Genomic DNA, 24,667 nt, shown 5'->3' with positions numbered 1-24,667 from the left:
TATGGGAAAAAGATCTTGAAAATGTCATAACAGCTGTCACAGAACAGTCTTGCTCTGCCATCATCACTGATTTCCTCTCATTACCTCCATCATCAATTAGTCCTAAACCCACACACCCACAATTTAGTCCTTATTACACTTCAGATACGTAGATGCAATGACTGACTCAAAATACACATTTAATGCTTTCCTAGGTCAGTCAATGTAAAGCCAGCTAATCATTCCCTTTAAAATGTATTAATGGGTATTTGACTTTTTGCCCTATTGGTTTGTGATCACCTGGACCCAGATAGGCTAATTTAGATGTGCAATGTCTCTTTAGCTTTAATAAGATCAGGGTAGAATTAGAGAATGGAAGGTTATTTTGCATGACTTACAAATTCCAGGCCCAAATCTACACCTCTTAGGAGTAAAACCCTAAAAAATTCCAAAACAAAAAACAGGCATCCTGAATAAATCAAGCAAGATGCTTTATATGCCGTCAGAGCCAATATCTGGACATTTCCTATGCTCAACAGGATACCCAATCTCCAGTTTCCTTTCCGGTGCCCCAAGGCTTCCAAGGAAAGGAAACACCAAGATTTCACCTTTAAGGAGCTACAGCCTCCTATTTTCAAGTGGTCTCCAACAAAATATGTTGAAAATGGACTCCGTGTTTGTCTTTCACCGGCCTATTGTTCTGCCTGCCGAAAGCCATATAACCTAAACCACCACACATTTGATAATGGCAGATGGCCAACAGCTTTTTGTCCAAACAGGCCTTGGATTACATCAACACAAAGATTTAAAAAATAATAATATGTTTCCTCTTTTCAGCTGAAAGGGAAGGGGAATGTGATAGGGTGTCACTAGGCCTATATCTGGCTATTAGATAGCCAGTTTTCACCTGCAGCACACCTGGCCCATGGATCTAATTCATCTCCAGGAAAGAAAATCCTTCCCTGCTATTCTTCTCTGTGGTGTTTTAATACAGCTGAAAACTTTGAATAGTTCCTGATGCCAAATCTTTCATAGCATGCACATCTCAGTGGCCACCCACAAGATCTTCAAATGCATGAATAAGCCAAAAACTTGGAGTAAACAACTAGGGTGTGACTTGCTGAAACACTGATGTATTTGTGCATGAGACGTCTATTTAGTTCAGCTGATCTGCATTTATTTGAAGAGGAAGAAAAAGCCTTCCCAGTTACATTAAGTTCATTTTTATTTAATAAAAAAACAGTATTGATTAAAAATACAAACACTTTGGGTGATTATCCAGCATTTTTCCCTGTGTGCCTTGTAAAAGCTCAAACCAACCAATGTGTGGGAAAAAAGAAAAAAACAAATCACCAGACAATTTTGGCCAGAGCTGTAATGTTGAACCAATTAAATTACACCAAATATATTATTATACCTTTGAAATGGCTTTCAGACCAATAAATAAAAAAAAGACAAATTCAAATAAAAAAGTCAACTTTGTAATACAAAAAAATTAAATAAAAATCACAACACTAATAATAACAATGTGCAGTCAAGTTTTTTTGTTTTTGTTTTTTTTTTCCATTTCTTCTAGGAATGATAACATGCCAGTAAATCCCTACTTAACATTTCCAGTTTGGCAGCAAGCAGTCAATCATTCATTCACATTTGTACACAAGACAGCAGGCCTGGGCAAATGCGTAGGTAAATCTGAGCCTTCTGAATGGCACTATGCTCCCCACAAGGTCATGCTGAGTCCCACTTCCATCATCTTTAAATGTATATATATCAATTAAACATTTAGAGCCAGATTAACTGCTGGTCAGTCAGGGCAATTCTACTGAAGTCAAGTTCCATTGGGTCAATGGAGCTGTGCTGATTTACGCCAGCTGAGGTTTTGGCACTTATCTCCAGAGTACAGAATTAAAGAGTGTCTTCTGACCATGACTGGAAAACTCACCTAAATTTTTGAAACACTACAGACTCTACCTGAAGTAAGAGGACATAGCAAACCTGTTAGTTTTGTACCCTGCAAAACAGCACATTCACTGTGGAGGGGCAAAAACCCATGTAATAAGGGTTTTAAAAGGATGTTTCAGCATCACACTAAAAGGTGTGTGTCATGCAGAAGTGGACTGACATTCCACTGCTTATAAAAGTGAGTCAAAGTTAGCTTTGCTGCCTGGAAGCACCTCTCTCCAGGATTTCATGATACTTAATGTCATTTACACAAGGGCTGAATTTGGCCCAGTGTCTAATGATGGAGACAGTCGAGATGTATCATCCCTAAAGACAGATGAGTTGATTCAGGAGTTTGTCTTTACGCTAGCTAATCCATCTGGTTTTTAAGAAAGCACCAACAAAGTGAAAGACCATGGCACAATAAAGATTTCAGCTGGGAAACAGCTTCTGTCTGTTTGAGATGGTGTTGCAGAATCTCAGAGAAGCCCAAAAGGAATCTCTTGAGCACTATTTCCCAATGGCTTTTAGGATTTTAGACCAGGCCCAGAGATGATGGGCCAAATTCTGTTTCAACTGAAGTCATGGGGATAAAAAGCAATCAAAATCTACCCTGTTACCTTTTGCTTGCATGATTGGTTGATGGGGCTGTTTGTTCAGACTTTTAGATCTGTATCCAATTTGATGTGATTTACCAAAATCTGCCTTTAGTCTCACTGCTACCCAGTGAAACCAAGGGCCATTGGCTAAATGAGATCCAAAATAATATCCATAAGACTCCAGTTTGCCCAGGCCTGTCAAACACATAGCGCGCCTTTCTAACATAGGCTTACATTCAGGTAATCCAGTAGACCCACGTGGTACCTTTATGGGAGTTGAAGCCTTTAGTCTAGATACTTAGATATGTCTAAGGATACATCTACATATCCTTCCCCTTTTCAATACCATTTCTAATACCATTGCTTAAGCAGTACCATCTACTAATACACACGGAGCTACCTGCATTTTCACACCAAATCCTTTAAGTCTACTGTTATTTCAGTGCTCATATACCAAATCCTTCTGTTCCATTACTACCTACTTAGAAACACTCTTATTTGGAGAAAGGCACATTCTTCTGACACTCAGACCTCTGTCCACTTACTACATGCTATAGCCTTCTCTTAAGCTAACATTCTAGAGGCAAACTATCCACCACTCTCTGATTTTACATGCTAATAGCAAAGTGGCACCATTTGTTGACAGTGATAATGACTGGCATATAGAAATCATATTTATTTAACCCCTGAGAGAACTTATTACATACCTCTTCCTAAGTATTTGTTTGACTGGCAATCTGGAAAACGTCACAAATCTCATAAATCAAAGGAATGACATCAACTAGCCTCTTAAAATGTACATCTTTTAGCTCAGACTACTTTTTCAGTTGCTGTATTTTTTCACAGAGTTGATGGCAAGAAAGAATATATGCTCCTTAATAATGAACAGCAATCTCATGGTATATATAAAATCTGAGTCTTAAGCCCTATGCTTCAAACATTTTTGGTAATGTCCACCATGTACTGAGGGTGACTATGTAAAGGTCCCCGTCCCATAACAAGTTCAGTAACTCATAGATTTTAAAGCCAGAAGGTAACACTGCAAACATCTAGTCTGGCCTCCTACATAATTCAGTCTATCTAAATATTCACCTGCAATTCCTTCATTGAGTATAATCATTTCAGGCTCAACTTAAAGCGTATCTTTTTCAAAGGATAGTTAATGTCAATTCAAAGATTTCAAAGTGGTGACGATTCTACCACATACTTTTGTAGCGCTGCTGTCACGATTACTAATCATTGCTGTTCAAAATGTCTGACTTATTTCCAGTCTAGCTTCCATTTCCAGCCATTTTGGATTTTGTTCTGTCTTTGGCTGCTCAATCCTGATATGTTTACATCACATGTAAAAAGAGTTTGGTGGGGGGGAGCAACTAGGTAGTATTTTGATAATACCAATGGGAAGAGAGTTTGCATAATGATCATGAGATGATTTGGGGTTGATTTATATATATTTCAAGGGTATCAGCTGAGTAGGCACATTCACACCCATTTTGAAAACACTATCACTGTCAGCAAATAGGTAACCTGGCTAACTCCATCATAAAGGTACACAAGACAACTCCCTTCCCTCCTCACCATCTTCACTCTGCTAATTGAGCTTGTTGCAGATCTCTAGCGCTTTCTTGTAAACCTGAGTCACATCATCCATGTCTGTGAGAAGGGAAAAACTGCTGTCCCCCAGGCGATTTCGATAGCGTTTCAGATACTGTGGTCGTGGGCGATTCTGGAGTCCTTCGAAATCTTGGATCTGGAGGAAGTTTTCAGCAGAGACACAGCTCCGTATCCTCTGCCTGTTTGGCCTATTCTCTTGCAAATCCAGCAAGTCAAAGGAGTCACTGGACAGAATACTGTCATCACTGATCACGCTAGAAGGGCGACTGTAACTTCGAGATAGGCCATCCCCAGGCAGTACCACTTCCTCCATGGCTTCCAGCGTAGGTGTGTCAGGGCTGACCAAAGCTGACTCAGTGCTGCTAGTGGAATACTTGCTGTTATGTTTTAAGATGCCCTTACGCCTATAGGAGTGGCTGTGAGACCCAATTCTTGATGTTTCAGCGACACCAGGGGAAATGTCATTGTTTTCTGTTTCATCATTGTTGTCCAAAAGTTCAGAAGATTCACTCCGTTCTGGAGAGGAGTAATATCCAGATTCTCGCTGCTGAGTCTTCTTCAAGATTCCTTTTTTTGGCATTAGGGAAGATTGTTTAGTGCCATATTTGCCTCCTACGTCTCCCTCCACAACGCTTTTAATGGCAACACCAGTCCTACACAGTTCTTGCTCTAACTTAAAAGTGGAAGGTAACACTGGGTTGACCACTCCTTCAATGAACCCTGCACTGTGAGACCGATGCTCACTGTTGCTCCTTTTCTTCAAGATGCCTTTGGGTCTCTTGGAGGTTGGCTTGGATGCATTTTCAGCCCCTCCATCCTGGACAGATTGTGCAATGTCATTTTCCTTCTTTGATTTTTTCAGAGATCTCTGTTGCTCTAGCATGACCTCAGAACCTTTGGGTTTGGAAAGGCACTTCATTTTGGTATCAGTCTCTGGCTGGAGACCAGTAGAACGGTGATGCCAATCAATAAACCTAGCCAGCAGTGGGGACTCTGAGTCCCTCATGGCATCACAGTCACAAACGCTGCTCTTGTAGCCCCAATTAACCCACCAGTGATTGGCTATGTCTTCAATGGTTGCTCGGCGCTCAGGGTTCACCATCAGCATCCACCTGATCAGACCACGAGCATCTATGGAAACAATGACATTTAAAATATAGACTTACATTTTGATTTTAAAACAGAAATGTGGGCAAGGATGATAAGCAGAAATGATGTTTCTCAAAATAGATAAAGCAAAGGTGCTATGCAGGGTAAGGGTACGTCCATTTTCTCAGCATGGGGGAAATGCTCTTAAGTGCTATTCCATATCTGAAGACATATAATCTACCCAGATGAATGTACCATTGGGTCATCAAATAACTGAGTGTTTTTCCATATTAGTGAAGGAATTTAATGTAGATACCGACCTTTCCATCAACCCTGATTATTATAAACCTTAGAGGAAAACAAAAGGGAACAAGGGTATTTTATATGACCTCCATTATTGCTTTTGTGAGTATCATTTTTAAAAAGGAGGAAAGGAAGTAAAATGCATTATAATATAGGGTTTTTTATGCATTCTTAAATTTCCACAAAACAAATGACATTGCAATAACTGGGAGGGAAAATATGAACAATGTTGGGAAACAAATGATGAGAGACAAATGTCTTGTGAAATTTATGAATGGGTCCATAGATTTTCAAACCAGAAAGGACTACTAAGATCATTTGGCTGGACCAGATTTCTTTTGGTGATTTTCTATCAGGGCCCTATTCATTGTGTGATCCCCTTGTTCAGAAATAACTGTGAACACACTGGTATTGAATTCAGACACTGGACCAGGTTCTTGTGCAAGTGATTGCTTCTCCATTACTATTTATCTTCTCTCTGCTTTTGATATCTATATCCCACGATGTAGTTAGACTAGAAGACTGATCTGTATCAGTACCATGTATCAGTTTACAGCTTGTCTGAACAATTCCACTTGCAATAGCTAACAGACTTTCCACTGTCATAGATCTAGTTAAAAGAGCTTGTTAAAGCTTCCCTAAGGCAATAAAATCTATATGCTATAAAACTTTCATTTCAAAAGGGCTTTGGGAAAACACTCAATCCAGATGGGAATTGATAACAGATGAAGTTTGGCGAAGTCTGGGAGATTCTTTTCTTTGTCTTTCTTTCTAAAGAGACACCAGAAAATGGTGGTAGAGGCAGAGTAGAAAGAGGTAGTTAACCGTGTTAGTCCGAAGTCAGGCAGAAAGCAGATATGCACCTTATAAACTAATTAAATAACTAACTATATATATTTATCTTATTTAGTTAGCCTATAAGGTGCACATCTACCCTGCTGAGAGGCAAGACAGACCAGTCATACAGAGCTCCTGCTATGATCTCAGTGCATTACACCCACATTTGTTTGTTTCCTTTTTATACCTGAGGGCTGTGTTGGCTCACGATATTCTCCACTGCTGATCTGCCTGATTAGATTTTTGTGATCAAAGCCATCGAAGGGCATCGTTCCATATACCAGCGTGTAAAGCAATACACCTAGGGCCCAGCTATCAACCTAAAATGCACAGACAAAAGAGCATGAAGACTAGAAAAGCTGACTCCTGCAGCCTTCTAAACCACTAGCACCAGAAAAGCGGCATAGCACCAGAAAAGCGACATAATGCCAAACTGTGCATATTTTTGGACATACAAATATTTCATATCATTTGTAAGCAAAGTAAATGAATGCACCAGAAGGTCAAATGAATACGTCCAACAGAAACACCCAGTGTAGTCCATGCAAACAGTACAATCTGTATAGGGCTAACCTACATGGTCATTATTGCCAAAGCCACTCCATCCCATCCCACTCTACCAACAAAAGTTAAGATGAATTTTTATTTAAACTCTTTCCTTCCCTCCCCTCTGACCTTACCTCTGGGCCTCGGTAAGGTCTTCCATTAACAATTTCAGGGGAGGCATAAAGTGGGCTTCCACAGAAGGTCTGCAAAAACTTGTCTTTGTGATAAAGGTTGGAAAGCCCAAAGTCTGCAATCTGTAAAGACAATTACAAGAGAGTTCTGTGGTATGGACATTTCTCTAATGAAAATAATAGGGATAGAGAAAGATCTATTAGTTAAAGCATCAGGATTGGGAGCCAGGATTCTTGGATTAGATTTATAGCTCAGCAACTGATATACTGGGAAGATTAGTCAGGCACTTACTCCTGGGTGCCTTGCATATGTTCGCAAGGGTTATTTGCATGGGAGCAAATCAATGATAAAGTGCCACTATTTGGATTTTGTAGCACAGTTGTATTTGGCTAGTGGTCCTTAAAATCCAATAGAAGTGAGGCAGTGAATTCATGGGGACCAAGGCAGAATATCCTGAAAGAAAATGGTGTCTTATTCAGCAAGAAGGCAGGGTAGGTATTTCATTTTATAAAATAAATAAATAAGATACATATAGGGTGTGTGTACACAAGATCCTATAGTGCCGTAGTGTCCGGTGGTAAAAACTTTGAAGCCACCACTACATCGCCATAGCAACGCACACCCTTGTTATAGTGCATTCCTAAAGTGACATAGCAGGCAAAAATAACCGAGCGCGGCCGGCATGGCACAGTACAGGCTGTTACTGTACCATTATTTAGTACTTCCAAAGGGAAGTACTGAATGACACCACAGTAACAAAGGCACTGTGCAACCATGTGTAGACATGCCCTATAGAACACAAGCTTTATCTTATTCAGCACCAAGTACAATATGGAGAACAAGAGAGTATGATACTAACTAACTTTTCCAAATTCAACAGGCTCTGATTATTCAGGCATTTAGGGAAACCAAAGGTCAAGTAGACAAGAACATGGGTATAAGGCAATAAAACAGGAGTCCTTTCCTAATTGCAAACAATGGGCCCAAATCCAACCTTCGCAACACACACAAAACTCCATGTAAGACTCTGCCTGTGCAGGAACTACAGGATTGGGGTCAGACAATTTGTTTGTGACTTCAATGTTCTGTTCTTTTCTGTTAAAAAACAAAAGTCTGAACAAAAGTGTGGCCTTAAAAACTCCCAGGTACTTTTCTCCAGCATAAGGAAACATGCCTCAATTTGTATTTCATTTTTTACCCAAACATCTCTGTTGCCCAGTCTATTTTATTCATGCATGCTACTGACCTAAGAAATGCTGGACTGCAAAACTCAGATAACATCATGCACAATAGCTTTTCATGTGGCTATCCTAGAAATCCTATGAGTCACCCTGTAGCTTCTAGCACAGTCAACCTATCCTTTCTTGGGACAAATCCCACTCACATTAGTCTCACTGAAGCCACGGGCAGATTGTGAGAGTCAGGGATGGGTCTGAACCTGAGATCCTGTGGAGGAGTTAGCTTGTTTCTCCATATGGGATCCTCTATAGGGGATGGATTAATATCCGCAGCTATAGAAAATAGTTACATAAAGCTCTGGAGCTTTGATTGGTTTAATGATTTTTTTCCTATTTGATGGTCTTCAAACTATGTTATAAAACCTAGTCCCAAAGAACCACTGTACAGCAGAAGCTGCTTCCTCTTCCTCGTGCATAAACCCCTGGGAAAAAGAGGAGCAGATGCTGGGCTTTCCCCCAGCAGTGAAAGAGTAGGCAGCAAAAAAATGGGCAAGAAGTTGGGACAAAACAGTGCATAAGACAGTTTAGAAGGCATGGGAGGTGATGTGGGAGAAGAACTGGAATAGGTACTGCATGGACCCATAACAACAGTGGCTGCCACTGGTACCAGAAGGATAGGGAGAATGCACACTAGATGTAAGGCTAGTTCTGGCAGCTGGGATCCTGCTATTTACTAAAGATGTCTTAAAGGGGACTTGCAACCATTTTTTATTCTTTCGGAAGTATGAAGAAGATCTGGGAGGTATTTTTCAGAACAGCAACAAAATATATAACATATACAAGACAGGAATTTTCTTCACTTCATAATAAAATTGTTTTTTTCCTACCATGAAGAAATTATGTCCCAGGGGAAACTAGTGGCATTGTGATGTCACAAGAAACAGGAAAGCAAAAGTAAAGCCATCAGATGGAAAAAGGACTTTTTCTGACAGAATGTTTCAAATATGTGTTTACTGCTACTAACTTATATGTAACTATGATGCTCAATGAATGCTTGGGATAAAGTTTGTCCTTGTTTCAATCCACCTCAATTCCAAAATCTTCTGCAACAAAACCAGAGAACAAGAGAACAAAGAGAGAAAAGAGCAGTATAGGAGATAGTGGACAGGAAGGATTTTGCAGGTCTTCTTTATATATCAGAAACAGGCAAAAAACAACACGATCCTGATTTTTTAAAATACCCTTTGTAGGAAATCTTTAAAGCCTTATCTCTCTCATGCAATTTCTATCACCCATCTTTAATATTTTGCTTTACTCTGGGCATGTCTACACACGCCCATTTACTGTGCGGTAACCAGAATTACTGCACAGTATGGGCACACGTCTACATGTGTACTCCTGTACTGAGCAGTAAATATGGACTTAATCTCACTTGGGCATAAATTTGATACCTGCATCATGCAGGTATCAAATCTATGCCCAATTAGCAGGGCTGGCCCACAATATTGGGGATCCCCTGTAAGATACTGTTTTGGGGCCCCCTTGATGCGAAGAAACCGGCGTCGGCAGTAGCGGAGGGGGGCGGCAAACAGCCGAAGAAGCCGCCAGCAACGGCAGTGGCAAGCAGCTGGACTTGAAGCTGGCAGCAGCGTAGAATGGCAGAGTGTTCACAGCCGGAGGCGGTCCCTTCACTGCAGGGCCCCCTGCGGCTGTAGGTTCCGCAGGATAGGACGGGCTGGCCCTGCCAATTAGTTACTGCGTAGTAACACACGTGTAGATGCCTTACTGCACAGTAACGTTGTGTGTGTGGACTGACTTGGGACTAACTTGAGTTCCAAGTTAGTCCACACACAGTGTTAATGCGCTTTAACACCTGCATATGTAGATATAAGCCTATTCTCACTTACCGTGCAGTAACTTTAAGCCCGCGTAAATGCACGTGTAGATATGTTGTGTGGGGGGGGAGGAGGGGGAAAGAGACAGAGACAGAATATGCTCTAGTGATATTTGGTGCTCCTAAAGTATTTCTGGTGATGAAGCAGCTGTTTTTGTTCATTAATATTAATTTTTCTCATCACAGTTCATTTATACTCTGAATTTATTCCATCTCCTAAATACTGTGCTATCAATCTGCTGTAGCAAAATTCAACACTTAAATAAGCATGGCTTGTAAAATCTTCGTTGTATGCCTGGAATGTCATTGAAAGCAGCTGGTATACAATTGCAGTCTGCAAACGTATTCTCATGGCTCAAATTGCACTTAATTGCCCTAAATTCCGCTTTCTTATCAAGTCACCCTAACTGGCTTGCAGGAAGTTGGTCTTAAGCCTTATGAAGTGTGCCCTGTCAATCAAAAGAAGAATGAGACTGTTTCACTGTTTAAAACTTTTGTGCTGGCCCCTGAGTTTTATTTTAGTTCAGGACACAGCTAAGACAGAGGCGGATACTGCACAGTATGCTTCCTTAAGAAAACACATTCCTTTAACTGCCCGGAATGTATAAAATGTGTGGATATATAAATGAGCATGTAGAGGGGTATATGCACCACTCCTCATACCAAGGAACTCCCAGACTTGGGCATTCATGTTTCCATTTTGGCCATTCAGGAAAAGAGTATTTATATTACAGTCCACTCCCATACTCACAGACTGATGCTTATCAGCTTTTCCCATTAAAACTGTCATGCCCCCCAAAACAAGATTAAAAGAAGCCAAGATTACTTCATGTTCTTGGCACTTAAATGGAGCTAAAGCATTAATTCAAAAAACGTCCCAAATTGGGAGGAGCTGGAAAGCAGACTTTTATTCCCTTAGCTTCAGGAGGTGCATGTTTCATATTTACTGTTAACTACAATAAACCAGATGTAATTTATCGGTTGATTTAAGCGTGGAGTATAAAATTCCATGAAGTCTGCACTTTGCCAGTTTGCACCATATGAGAATCCATCTCTCTTTATATTTCAAAGTCGACAAATAATTTGGTCCACACAGGCAGATGACAGCTCTGTGCTGTACAAGACACCTTCCAAGAGACGCACCTGAAATACAAGCACCTAACCGTGAACTAACTGCCCACTCTACCTCCTGCTAACCCAGGAGGATTTCAGGTATGCATTCTCCTTTCCAGCCCAACAAAAAGAGCAGCCAACAGACTCTTGCTACTGAATTTGGATTTTTCAATCCTGTGCTCACTTTGTATAATTTTAAATTTACCCTTTTTAGGAGAAGCACTGGGGGTTTGGCATTGCCTTAGCCTTTCTAACCATTCTCTGCCTAGGTATGGCTGTCTGTAACATTGTTCCATCCTAGCAGGTTTTGGTGTCATGTTATTTCCTGGTCCAGGATACAAACACCTGACTTCCCTGTAAGAATCCATTGAAATCTCACTTGTCTGCATGTATTACTCTGCTTGTTATTCACCTGCACTGTGGTAGCACCTCAGAGCCCCTGTGTGGACCAAGACCCCACTGTGGTTGGGTACTGTCAGTACTATTGCTGACACCACAAAAATCACCTTTTTGGCTAAAATTAAGCTCTGGTTCAGTCCAGAGGTCTCTTGTTCACTGTTCTCACACTTCATATACCGAAGTGTTTTCTACATTGAGTCTGTAGTAAGACTCAATTTAAAAAGCAACTGGGAGAGGCTGTTAGCCATGGTAATTTGAAGTTAGAGAGAAGACAGGGCAGGGTAGCACATTGTATAGACTAGCTCATTAGACAGCGTGAGCTTTAGTAAGCTACAGCCTACTTCATGCATCTCTGAATTAGTCCAGGAGTGCTCAACTCCCAACTCATGGGCTAGACTCAGCACACAGAGGCATGCCATCCAGCCAACAAGGATCCCCACAGGTCCAAACATTTGGAAGTAGGGGAGTGATGGCAATAATTGCCGCTCCCCTGCTGCCAAATTTCCAGACTTGTGGGGAGCCCCATGGGCCAGACAGGACCATAGACTGACATGCTGAAGTGGGCCAGACCCAATCTAGGCACACACGGGCTAGATGGAGGCAGCATGGGACCTTGATCTGGCAGTGTGGGCCCCAGGAAGGCGGTACAAGGTCCCGACCTGGTGGCACTGACTTGAGGGAGGTGGAAAGGAGCCTTGAGCAGGGCTGTGGGAGGGAGCAGAGGGCCCCGAGCAGGGATGAGGGGGGGTGATGCGGAGGCTCTATGTGGCAGTGTAAGGGCGAGGAGGTGGTGTGGGGGTCTGATCCTGGTATGTGGGGCCTGATCTGACCTGTGGATGGGCCCTCCACCACTCATCCACCCCATGGCACCAAAAGGTTGAGCACTGAGTTAGTTTATGAAGTGCTACCCTATCCTGCTGTATGCCCAACAAGAAACTGGTTATATAGCCCATAGGTCATAGATTCATAGATTCTAGGATTGGAAGGGACCTCAGTGAGCCATCTAGTCCGACCCTCTGCCCCTGGCAGGCAAGAAAAAGGTCACCAAACCTGGGATCATGTGAACCCAGCCAGATGCCTGTCCAGTCTCCTACTGAAGACCCCCAAGGATGGGGTGAGCACCACCTCCACTGGAAGCCCATTTCAGATCCTGGCAACCCTGACCATGAAGAACTTTTTTCTAAGGTCTGAAAATACATCTGACCATTGAGCATATTAAGTACAGAAGTACAGGCCAGCAATGATCAGATCTTAGCAAAAGCTAAGATAGTTTACTTCATTGCCTCTAAAAGATTTGGCACCCTTTTGATCTCACAAGTGACTGAAATTAGACATTATTTAGGTTAATGGGGCTGGCTGAGGTGCAGTGTGTCTCAGCACAGGGGCTCGACAGCCTGCAGAAACGGAGGGGAAAGCAGCACTGGGGCTCTGCTGCGGAGACAAGGGAGCTGCCAGCTAGCCCTGCGCAGAGGGGCCCTGTGCCCCAGCTGCCCTCCCCCTCTCCCACAACACATGGAGCCTGGCCAGGAGCCAGGAGGAGCAGGGCACAGCCTGCAACAAAGGGCACATGCAGGGGCATGATCTGAGGCACAAAGTAGTAGCCCAAATTTGTGCCGCTGCAGCACAGGCCCTGATTGCATTGGAAAGGTGATATGTTTCTCAGTTTTCAAATACTGGTGCTTCCTGCTGCACACCATCACACCTATCAAGTTTCCAGAGACTTCGCTCACTAATTAAGATAAAAAACTGACTTATGTCTTTGTGCACTGCTCAACTACTTTATGACTTTAATTTAAACAGGATCAAATTTCTCAATAGCTCCGAAGTTGTCCATGTATCAAATAAAAGAACACAATAAATTGGCTAACTCACTGTATGAGACCACATGATAATTTTTTATGGATCAAATGTTCTTTACTTCCTGTCTGAAAAACATTCTAACATCTTCCCAGAGCTTGTTCTAATTATAGTGCAATTGTATTAATTGCATTATAGAGGACACTGCTTTTTTCAGAAATATATACTTAATTATAGATCACAACCCAGTGAAGAAAATTATTTCCTTTTATTATACTTTTCTTATAATCAATTAGTAAATTTTGTAAAAGGCCCTGGAATCTGCTGGATGAAATATAAATACAAGATCATGAGACTGGAGGTCTCAGAAGTGCAGATAACAGTAAAACTCCCATTTCAGTAGATGTGTTTTCTGAATGTTCAAAACCAACACTCCACCCTAAACTGCACATTTCTCTTTCTGCTTTAAGCATCTGTAAATGTTTTCAGAATCAGGGCCTGTTAGATTTACTCAACTGCAAATAAATAATTTACAGTTCCAGATGTGTTTCCTTGCCAACAAATATTGTTTAGGGAAACAGAGAAGAAGGGGAAATAAACTCTGTGTAACTTGCATAGAAACCACAATAACAAATTCTAAGCTGAAAGCATCAAGGGAAATAGTGGCAGTCTGTTTAACATCAAGTGCTGCAAGTAGATCTCAATTATGTGGTAGGTAAGATACAAAAACCCTCTCTTAAAGGAATCCAAATTCAGACAGTGTTGATAATTAGGAGTGTGAAATATAAACTGTTTTCCAATCTCTATCCTTTAGCCTCAAGAGGTTCTTTGTTTAAATACAAGCATCATGAGACAGCAAGACAGCTTGTAGCCACCTGTGAGTGTATATGCATGCCCATACATCAGGGGTTGTCAACTATGGGTACACGTACCCCTGGGGGGACTTGGACCGGTCCTAGAAGGTACATGCGGGTGGGCGGGGATGGAACACCGCCACCTCGCCTCCCAGGAGCGGGGCCGGGGCAAGGGCAGTGGAGAAGCTCATGTGCAGCGGCCACTGCTGCCATACACCAGCCCAGTGAGCTTCCCTGCCCCACAGAGAGGCACTGCTGCCCTCACCTCAGCCCAGTGAGCTTCCTTGCCTTGCCCCAGCCCTGCTCCTCAGAGGTGGTAGCGCTCCATCCCTGCCTGCCTGAGTGCCATGCCCATTTCCCTGCTCCATGTCATGCCATGCACTACCCACCTTCCACCCCCCACTTGGCTACCAGGGGTACTTAAACTAAAAAAGGTTGAAAACCTCTGCCATACATAGTTATACACTCAAAGATGTGCCCTACTTTAAATGCAACAACTGAGAAAGGGCTCAAAGTATGCAAAATGCACACATTTTAAGTTGAGCAGAATTTAGTTCAACACCAACAAAAGAACAACAATGAATATCTCAAGTTATTTTTTTCTGATAGTTGCAGAGAAAGCATAAGTATTACAGGATTCTTCAGCTACCAAAATTCCATCAGGTATTCCAGGGACACAACATTTACAACAAGGGACACCAGCAGTATTTTACATGTCTGGAGCCCAAGGGTGGGATCCTGGCTTCAATGAACACAATGAGATTTTGCCATTTGACTTCAATGGGGCGAAGTTTTCGTCAGGGCACCTGTGAGCTCTTGATTGCTGGTTTACATATAAAGGCCTATCGAAATCAACATGCTACTGGGGGAGGATTTCTAGGCTTATGGACCTCTTTGCCTTCTGATTAGCATCTACCCATTTCCATGTGATAGTGGCAATCACTGGAATGTCTGAGAATAAGGTTGCCATTCTGAAGTGCCTTCATTACATAAAGAATTTGGGTGTAAATCCACATGGAGTCAAAAGAGTTAAACTGGTATAAAATACACACAAGGGAGGAATCAAGCCTTTTGGTGCAGTCCAGCTTCCTGAAGGCTTGAGAAAATTATTGGTTTCCACATGATGATCACAGCCTATTGCTTAACCCCACCCCATTTGACAAATTCCCCAAATTCTTCTTTTCTCTCAAGAATTCTGTGATTAGCTGGGAAGATAGCTTGGTGAGTAGTGTGGAAGAGAGGTCATCCTGCAGGCGGAAGCAATGCCCTATAAAGGCTACTTTTGTTTCCAGCTCTGCTATGAGACAGAGAAGGAGGGAGGCTGCCAATATCAGTGATGTTGCTGGAATGTAACTGAAGAGGCATTACAGCCTTGATGTTAATGACGAATATTCAAGTACCACATAAGATGTGCCTTCTGTAAAAGGCTATTTTTAGAAACTGCATATTTATGTATCTTTAATCCACTCAATCCAAGTTAGCTTCTGTCATCAGTTTTACACAGATGGTAACAACCATATGTTACTTTCTATTTCCATTTCCATTGCACACACATTTAAAATGAATAAGGCCTATCCAGTGTATAACCAGAAGACGGAGTGGAGAGCCTGGTGACTCTCAATGGTGAGACAGGACAGAAACCTGATTAAGTCAAAACTTAAGATGTAGGAACAGTTGGTAAATAGATTCCTTTGCTTTGCTATTAATTAATAAAGTACAACAACCAGCAGATACTATTGATCACCTATCTCTGTTTGGTTATCTGCAAGTCTCTGCACCCAACTATCTATGCTGCACAGAGGGGGGAGATGGGGGCAAGGAAGGTGACTAAATGCCTTATAAGCATTGAATGACAAAGTTCGAAGTGAAACAAGGTCAGCCATTCAGAAACTTCACTGATCTCCCAGAACTCTATTACTTAGCTTTTTATGGCTATTATTAAAAAAGAAAAGGAAAGAAAAAGAAAAAGAAAAAGAAAAAGAAAAGCCATTCCCATGCTTTTGCTGGGGGTAACTGACACAGATGTGACATCACTGATAGTTCAGAAAGCTACATTTGTGTCTGGAGTTCCAAGGCCATTTCCTAATGAAACACATGTGCTTTACTGGGTTTATTTTGAAACTCCATTTGCTTATTTTCCCAACGTGATCAAAAGGACATTTGGAGTGTTCTGTAGAAGGCACTTGAGCCCTGTAGGCCAAGAAAGTTTTTTCTAGACTCGGTAGCAGCTAGCAATAATACCATTTGTAAAGTAAACTGCATTGCATGAAGCACTCTGCTCTTTTCCACTGGTGAACTGATACTGCTTTGAGAAGTGAGCCTCTTGGGTGGTGTGATGACCTTCCCCCCATATTATTTAAGATTCCTTTGAGAACTTAAAACCAATCATAAATAGTACTATCCCTCCCCAATCACACACCCCTTTAGTTACATGCCAGGCATTGCTGTTTTAACACTAGCCACCTACCGACATTGTTTCTCCCGGGAGAGTTATTGCTCTCACAGTAGAAAGCATGAGTGTAGAGATGTTCAAGATTTTTCTCCCAGAGAAAAATACTCTGAGAGAAAAATAACCTGGGAACAACCAGGATTGAATCATTCCTGGGAGAGTTTTCCCTGGGAGTGCAAATGTCTGTACCGGTTATCTTTTGAGAGAAGCCACAGCACAGTCCTCCAGAATCCCAGGAGGCTTTGCTCCTATCTCATCCCCAAGGGAAACAAGTGTGTTACTGCATTCAACTGCTCCAACCCCTACATTGTGCAGCAGGGAGAGGTGGGATAACCCTGAGCAATCTGGGTCAGCCAATCAGGGCTGCCCTGTGTATTGCTGCCATTTGTCTCCATGCAGACTGAAGGAGCCTCCAGAGCATGCTGAGATGTGCAGGAGCCCCCTGCATGCATAGTGTCAGCACTAAAAGCTCTCTGTTCTTCAGGGGCTCAGCATTCAAATGTCTGTTCAGGCATCTCTGGGTAGGTTTTCCTATGAGAAAACAAACCTGAGGATACTCTCCCAGATTGTGTGAGTATGTGTACGCAATCACGGAATTCTACTACCCCACCCTGGTTGAAAATTGCTACAGAACATGCAAATACATTTGGAGAAGGAAGTAGAAAGAACCCTACCTTAATGTTAAAATTGTCATCAAGAAGGATGTTTTCCAATTTGAGGTCCCTATGCACAACACCATTCTGAAACGAGAAAAACACACAGGGTGGGGGAGAGGGAACATAAGGAAATATTAGACAAATTAAAGAACTGAACCATCAGGGTGGTCTTTGTATGTACATTTCAGGACTGATTTCACTGTCATAACACTCACGACCCAGTGACTAGTGACAGGAGATGTATTAGTCGCTTGCTGTGTGGTTAAGAAAAGAATGACTGGAATCTGTCCTCCCACAAAGCCTGTAAAACAGCAGGAGGATTCTTTCTGGAACTTAATTCCAACTCCTATCCTACCCCCACTGCGTGAAAGCAATATATTCTTCCCAGGCACCAGAAAACAATATCTGTCAATGACGTTTGTCCTTCTAAAAGCTCCAATTCCTCCAGTATACAGTCATTTAATCAAAGGAAGTTATAAACCTGCAAGACTCTTGTGCCTATAATTGTTAAGTGAAAAAACTAACAAGATGTGTTCTAGTCACAGTGCCTTCTCCCAGAAATTCTGAAAACTACCTACACAGAGAAGGCTCATGGAGGCTTTCCGTGCTGTGCACTCAGGACTGTGCAAACAAACCTCCACTGCTTAACAGAATTCAAAGGAAGATTAAAATGTTAAAAATTCTAACAGAAGGCTGTGGTTGCTGCCTGTTGCCTCTATCCAGGTGCAACTTTTGGCTCTATGCAATCACAATCTACAAGGGAGAATCCATGAAGATAAACAGACAATCGCTTGTCTTTCATGGTTTTAATTGCCATTTGAAGGCATGCTATGATGGATAAAAACAATATCAAAGGGAAGCTGTCTGATGATCCTATTATATCTGGAAGGGTAACTTAAATGGCTGCTTGCTAAGTATTCTTTCTTTCTACCTTGCTCAAAAGAGTTCCTTGTTCTAAAGTTGGACATTTATACCTCTGTTCTGCTTTTTTATTGTATATATTCTACTTTGTTCTTATCTGAAAAATATTCCCTTACACTTTCTAAACTCCAGTTACAATCTCTTATTCCTTTCCGCTTTAATTGGTCAATGACAATGAACTTAAAATTGTCCTCATATGGAAAGCTAGTTGATATGCTGTTTTTAACCCTCTTGTTATAAAAGGGGGAGGTTTCCAAAGATGAAATTAGGAGCCTTCAATAAGTTATCTGGTGTAAATGGGCAGAACTCAGAATAAAGTGTATAGTCTCTAAACACCAATGAGGAACTATTATAAAACTTATGCTCGTTGTACCCGCCTCCGTTCGATTAGGAGCTTGCGCGCCGCCTTAGCCCGGGCTCGGGATCTTGTGCCCCCGAGCTTCGTTGGTACGCCCCAGGGTTTACCCCAGCTGGTATTAAGGGGGACCCCAGAACTCGCCTGCCACGACTTTGATGACTCTCTCAGTGGGGGGTCTTCCCTTGGGGTATCCCCTGGTGCCGGCACGCCTCTTCGCAGGTACTCTCGGGGCTCCGTCCTCCCCTACACCCCGGCCATACGCCACCTCAGGTCTTCCTGTCCTGGCCTCTCACCCGTCCTCGTCTCGTCCTCTCTCTCGGCTCGGGCACCCTAGCCCCTACAGGCTGTCTTCGGGCCGGGTATGCCTCACCCAGTTGGAGGGTGCTGCCCTGATCCCTCCTTCCTTGGGAGGCAGCCGTCCTCTCTGCCTCCCCTAATAGTCTCGGCCGCCGTTACCCACTCCGGCGGCTCCGCAATACCGGCTACAGCTGGCCCCGCTCTCAGGGTAGCTGCTAAGCCTCACGCTGCCTCAGGTGTTGGGTTCCCCGCTGGCTGCTGCCCCGCCTCTGGGGGTGACTTCTCCCTCTGTCTCTTCCCTTCTGGGTTCTCCGCTGCGCTGCTCGCAGCCTGCTCCGCAACACCGGCTACAGCTGGCCCCACTCTCGGGGTAGCTGCTACACCTCCCGCTGCCTCAGGTGGTGAGTTCCTCGCCGGCTGCTGCCCCACCTCTGGGGCTGACTTCTCCCCCTGTCTCTGCCCCTCTGGGCTCTCCGCTGCGCTGCTCGCAGCCTGCTCCGCCTCTATCCGGCGGCGTCCCGCACTCCGCGGGTGGCGGCTGATCCCCTGCTCGCTGGAGCTCCGTGCTCCTGCTCTCTCCCTCCAGCCGCCCCGCTGCTTCGGCGGGGCCGCCTTTTGTTCCTCCCGGCCGGCGTGCCCCGCCCCCGCTGCTCAGCCGCAGCCGGATAAACGCCCGGCTGATGGCCCGCGCCGGCAGCGCCGGCGCGTGGAGTTTCTTCAGGTCTTCCAGCCCTGCGGGAGGTAAGCAGACCCCTTGGCTGCCGCGGGGGTCTCCCGGTGCCCCCGCTCCCCTGGGACACTCGTGATAACCTGCTATATAGCTGAAGTAATGCTATCTCACACGTAAACAAGTGGAAACTGCTAACCCCATTCCTTTTTGTACATATAAAACTCACTGTAAAATCACCCAGTAGATATTGCAACAACAACTCCTCTGCTTACCTTGTGACAGTAATGTACAGCAGAGACGATTTGCCGAAAAAAGTGTCTTGTCTCTCTCTCACTTAGTCTCCGCCTCTCACTGATGTAATCATACAGCTCACCTTTACTCGCATACTCCATGATTATCACAATTTTATCTTTGTTTTCAAACACTGGATAGATAAAAGAAAACAAAAAATGGAATTAGATGGTCCATCAAATGCATTTCAAATCAGTACTGTGGAGGAAGAAGAAGAGAATATAAATGACTTGAGGTTTATGAGGGTTGTAGGCTGTAGCTGTATTGGTCTAAGGACATAGCCAACCAAGGTTCTTTGGATAAATCTGATATCTTTTATTAGACCAACTCAAATATTTGAGTTGGTCTAATAAAAAATATCAGATTTAGCCACAGAACCTTGTCTGCCCCGAGGTTTATGACACACTAATGCCATAATGCATGGAAAGGTGTTCAATAAACAGCCAACAAGCTGGAGAAAGGCAGGCCGAAGCGCATGAAGTGTCCACACGGCGGTCACAACCCTCAATTCACAAGAAGGAGGATCACAACTACTTTGGCTTTCTCAGTGGCTACATGGGAGGGAAATCCTTATGCTCTGATCTGGGGCCATGGTATGTAAATGACATCTAGACATTAGTGGTCACCCCCGGTCTGACCATGATGTTCCATAGCTGCTGGACAACCACTTTACCCTTCTGCTCATTTTGTATAGTTTATACTGCACGTATTGGAAGATAGGTGCGGTATGGTCTGATGGCAGGAAGGTGCAAAAAAGAGCAGCAGCAGTGCTTCCAGAGCCACCACTGATGCTACCTCACATGCTTCTCTCACCTGGGGCACTCAAATGCCTGGTTACACCCCTGCTAACAATTGTTCTTCACATTTAGCATGAAGTGGGACTATGGGAAGCTATGGACCATTTCTCTCCTTTTTTTTTTACCTATATTCCTTGCAGGAGGAGTACACATCTCTGGCTTACTGCTATCAACATTCTTGGTAGTATTAACTTTTGCAATTAATCGTATGCACATGCACAATTTCAAAGGTCAGTGTTTGTGCTGACTGCTCAGTATCTCTGAAAATCAGGGCATTATTGTTTAGAAGCCTTCTTCTGGAAGATCTAACATGTACAGGCTCTGTTTGTGTGTATGTGTGCATACTAGCTGCCTTAAAGATTCAGCCTTATACAAAGGCAAATGCACTTCAGTATTAGCAAATCCATTGTGACTTTAATGACTAACTCTGCACTGTGTGGGAGCATCTGCACATGCAATTAGCACATAGCAGTTAACTCCCGCACAGTTCATGCCAGAGTTTATTGCTCCCGGGTGCAGCATTTACACTCCCAGGAGTTCAGCCCGCCAGCCCGGGTCCAACCTTGCTCAATGTGCTGCACTTGGGCTGGCTGGGGAACGAGGGTGCTATAGTGCAGGGCTAAGCAGCAGGCAGCCCCAACACTGTAGTGCCCTCCTGCCCCAGGCAGCCCCAGTCACCATTCAGATATGAGTTCTGGTACATGTAACTACTCGTTGCATTATCCTGAACAGTACTATCCTACAGCAAAGTTAATTAATTTACTGCACCCTAATACGGGCACACATGTAGACAGTGACGCTTTACTCTGGAACTACTTAGTCAGCTCCACAGTAAAGTGCACATGTAGATGTACCCTGGGTAAGTGATGAGCTGCCACCCGGCACTAGGAGTTGCCAGAACAATTGTGGCTGACTCAGCTAGAAATCACCCTGAGACCTTGGGGCAAAAGAAACAATAAAGGGCTATCCTTCCTCTGAGGTGGCCTGCTGAACACTCCATTTTAGACCCATCCAGCTTCCCAGGTTGGTTCAGAATGGAAACACAGCAACAATTCTGGACTCATCCATTCTTCCCTGCCCTCCTCTAACTGAATGCCACTGTCACGAACCTCACAAAATGCTTGTGCTCAATGCCCTTGCGACAAGGAGTTTTTGTGCCATCATTGCCTTCTAATACTGGTGTAGAGCCAACTGCAATGGGACCCAGAGGTAGGCTTCCACATAAAGTGTGCGGAGAACGTTCATGTTACTACATGATATGGCTTGACTGCTCCTTTAGGTCTCAAGGTACTAGGTGCCATTGACTGCCAAGGACTTTGTTGGGGGATAATGACAACTAAGCATTTAAGCTAACAAAACAAGTGGTGATTACTTTCAAATTACTACAGCGCTTTGGCTGCTAAGTAAGATTTCTGCTTTGACTCTGAAAATCTACTGTACACACAGGAAACACTGTACCTGCCCTAGATAACCACAGTTCACTCAGGAAAGTGTTGAAGCTCCTGTTATTTTATGACTTAAAGGCAGCCTGCTGAGGCAAGGCCCTGCTGACACAGCTGCTCTTACAAATTAATGAGGCTACAGGGGTTCTTCCAAACGGATGCTGGTCTTGACCAGCACAACTGGAATGGTGTTTTCTAGTATCTCTCCAGCATAACTCAGTGAATGCTCACTAGTATTTTAAGGAACACACTTCAACTTTTGCAGTTAGATTTGTAGCTGCAGCTCTCAACATGCAGGTATTTTTCAGTCGTGTTTTTTTGTCCTTTGTTCTTTTGTACCTTGTAACTAAACCCCATATGCCAAAGCCTCTGCAGTTCTTTCTACCCCTGCCAAGCAGCAGCCAAATGGCTCCCATAAAACCAAAAGGAAACAGCCAAATAAAAATGCCCATTTACTTGCTTGCTGGCCTTACTCTATTCTGAAGCAGAAACTCCTGCCAGTGATTACATCTTATGTGCATCCTGATTAAGAAAACATTTTGAAAAGTAGAAGAGCTGTCTCTGGATAGACTGTACTTTTGTGGGAGTTCCCAGACTGTCATATGCATACCCCTGGAGGTATTATGCAAGACACCTCTCAGGGGTATGCAGGAGAAATTGTGTAATGGTGGATTTAATTTTAATTAGAATAATAATTGGCATTTAAGGGGTTAAAATAAAAACATATGCTGGCAGGGGTACACAGGCAGCTGGTAAATCTGGAAGGGATACACAATAAGAAAAAGTTTGAGAACCTCTGTATTACTGTATCCTGTCCAAGACTTATAGGCTCATACACTCTGGAAAGAACATTATGTGTGTCCTATACAAAAATGTTCTGGCTTGTTACTGATATAGCAGTAATACACAGCCCTACACTGAATCATTGAAAATGAGGGTTGGGAGGGACCTCAGGAGGTCATCTAGTCCAACCCCTTGCTCAAAACAAGACCATCCCCAACCAGACCATTCTAGCCAGGGCTTTATCAAGCCGGACCTTAAAAACTTCCAAGGATGGACAGTCCACCATCTATCTAGGTAACCTGTTCTAGTGCTTCACCACCCTGCTAGTAGGAAAGTTTTTCCTAATATCCAACTTAAACCCCACTTGCAGCAACTTGAGACCATTGCTCCTTGTTCTGCCATCTGTCACCACTGAGAACAGTTTAGTTCCATCCTCTCTGGAACTATCCTTCAGGTAGCTAAAGACTACTATCAAATCTCCACTCAGTCTTCTCTTCTGCAGACTAAATAAATCCAGTTCCTTCAGCCTCTCCTCAGAAGCCATGTGCCCCAGCCCCCAAGACATTTCCAATGCCCTCTGCTGGACTCTCTCCAACTTGTCCACATCCTTTCTGTAGTGGGAGGCCCAAAACTGGACACAGTACTCCAAATGTGCCCTCACCGGTGCAGAATAGAGTGGAATAATTACTTCCCTAGATCTGCTGGCAAAGCTCCTACTAATGCAGCTTAGTATGCTGTTAGCCTTCTTGGCAACAAGGGCACACTGCTGACTCATATTCAGCTTACTGCCCACTGTCACCCCCAGGTCCTTTTCTGCAGAACCAGTCAGTCCCCAGGCTGTAGTGGTACATGGGATTCTTCTGTCCTAAGCGCAGGACTTTGCGTTTGTCCTTGTTGAACCTCATGAGATTTTTTTTTGGCCCAATCCTCCAATTTGTTTAGATCACTCTGAATCCTATCCTCCAGTGTATCTACTCTCTAAGCACCAAAACAGTTGGTAATCCACTGCTATGGATAGCCTGCATAGGAAGGGAACTCGTTTCTTTAAACTCAGAGAATATGTTAACAATGCATTCATTTATGATTCCTAACCAGAAATAATGTCATTTCACAAACCAGTCCTAGACACTGTACCAGGCATTACTGTGTCATCCACGTACAGTTAAACTGGCCAAATAAGTCGCTAATATAAATGGGCAAAGCTCCAGCTATCTCAATGGAATTCCATTCACAGTAAGAGTGGATCTGGCTCATCTATGTGCTGCTATATGCTGAGGATTTATTAATCCCAAGGAGGCTACCACTTTGTTCCAATTTAAATACTCCAGCTAATATGCTACTGGTACATATGTGCTGCTTGAGAGCTAGCAGCTCTGACAAGAGGGTGGTTTGTAACTGCACTGTGTCCAGGAGGCATGGTGTTGTCTCACTGTCTCAATTCCTACGCTGGTAGGGAGGTAAGCTTTATGTTCAGTCCTCTGTGGCCAGTCAGCTGTAATAGCATGTGTGCATCTGACAAGGGTGCAGAAGCATATGGCTACCCTTCACTACTGTTTTGGCGTAGCTTGCATCCTAAGGGTTAGTAGCACTGAACAGTTCCTGCGCTTAGGAGGATGTTGGCCTCAACATGAGGACGTGCATACAAAGGCTCTTGGACTCTGCCAACCCCATTGAACATCCTTCACTCTCGTAGCTTACCATGTGACAACAAACTGCTTGAAGCCATTA

The 24,667-nt window shown here is 43.4% G+C and overlaps 1 protein-coding gene across 1 annotated transcript in view; it reads right to left on the bottom strand.

Moving 5' to 3' along the window:
- Nucleotides 1-1,186: 1,186 nt before the first annotated feature.
- The window catches only part of NUAK1 (NUAK family kinase 1), a 68,466-nt gene continuing 44,985 nt past the window's right edge, over nucleotides 1,187-24,667 (bottom strand). The window contains exons 3-7 of the mRNA XM_014606485.2: nucleotides 19,899-20,050; nucleotides 17,399-17,464; nucleotides 7,043-7,162; nucleotides 6,550-6,682; nucleotides 1,187-5,264 (exon numbers count right to left, since the gene is read on the bottom strand). Coding sequence (XP_014461971.2) covers nucleotides 4,111-5,264; nucleotides 6,550-6,682; nucleotides 7,043-7,162; nucleotides 17,399-17,464; nucleotides 19,899-20,050 — 1,625 coding nt within the window. The 3' untranslated portion in view covers nucleotides 1,187-4,110. The remainder of the gene's footprint in view (nucleotides 5,265-6,549; nucleotides 6,683-7,042; nucleotides 7,163-17,398; nucleotides 17,465-19,898; nucleotides 20,051-24,667) is intronic.

The sequence above is a fragment of the Alligator mississippiensis genome, chromosome 4, assembly GCF_030867095.1.
Source record: "Alligator mississippiensis isolate rAllMis1 chromosome 4, rAllMis1, whole genome shotgun sequence".
NCBI lineage: Eukaryota > Metazoa > Chordata > Crocodylia > Alligatoridae > Alligator > Alligator mississippiensis.
The sequence above is the reverse complement of the archived record's forward strand: the minus strand, read 5'-3'. Positions and strand labels throughout refer to the sequence as shown.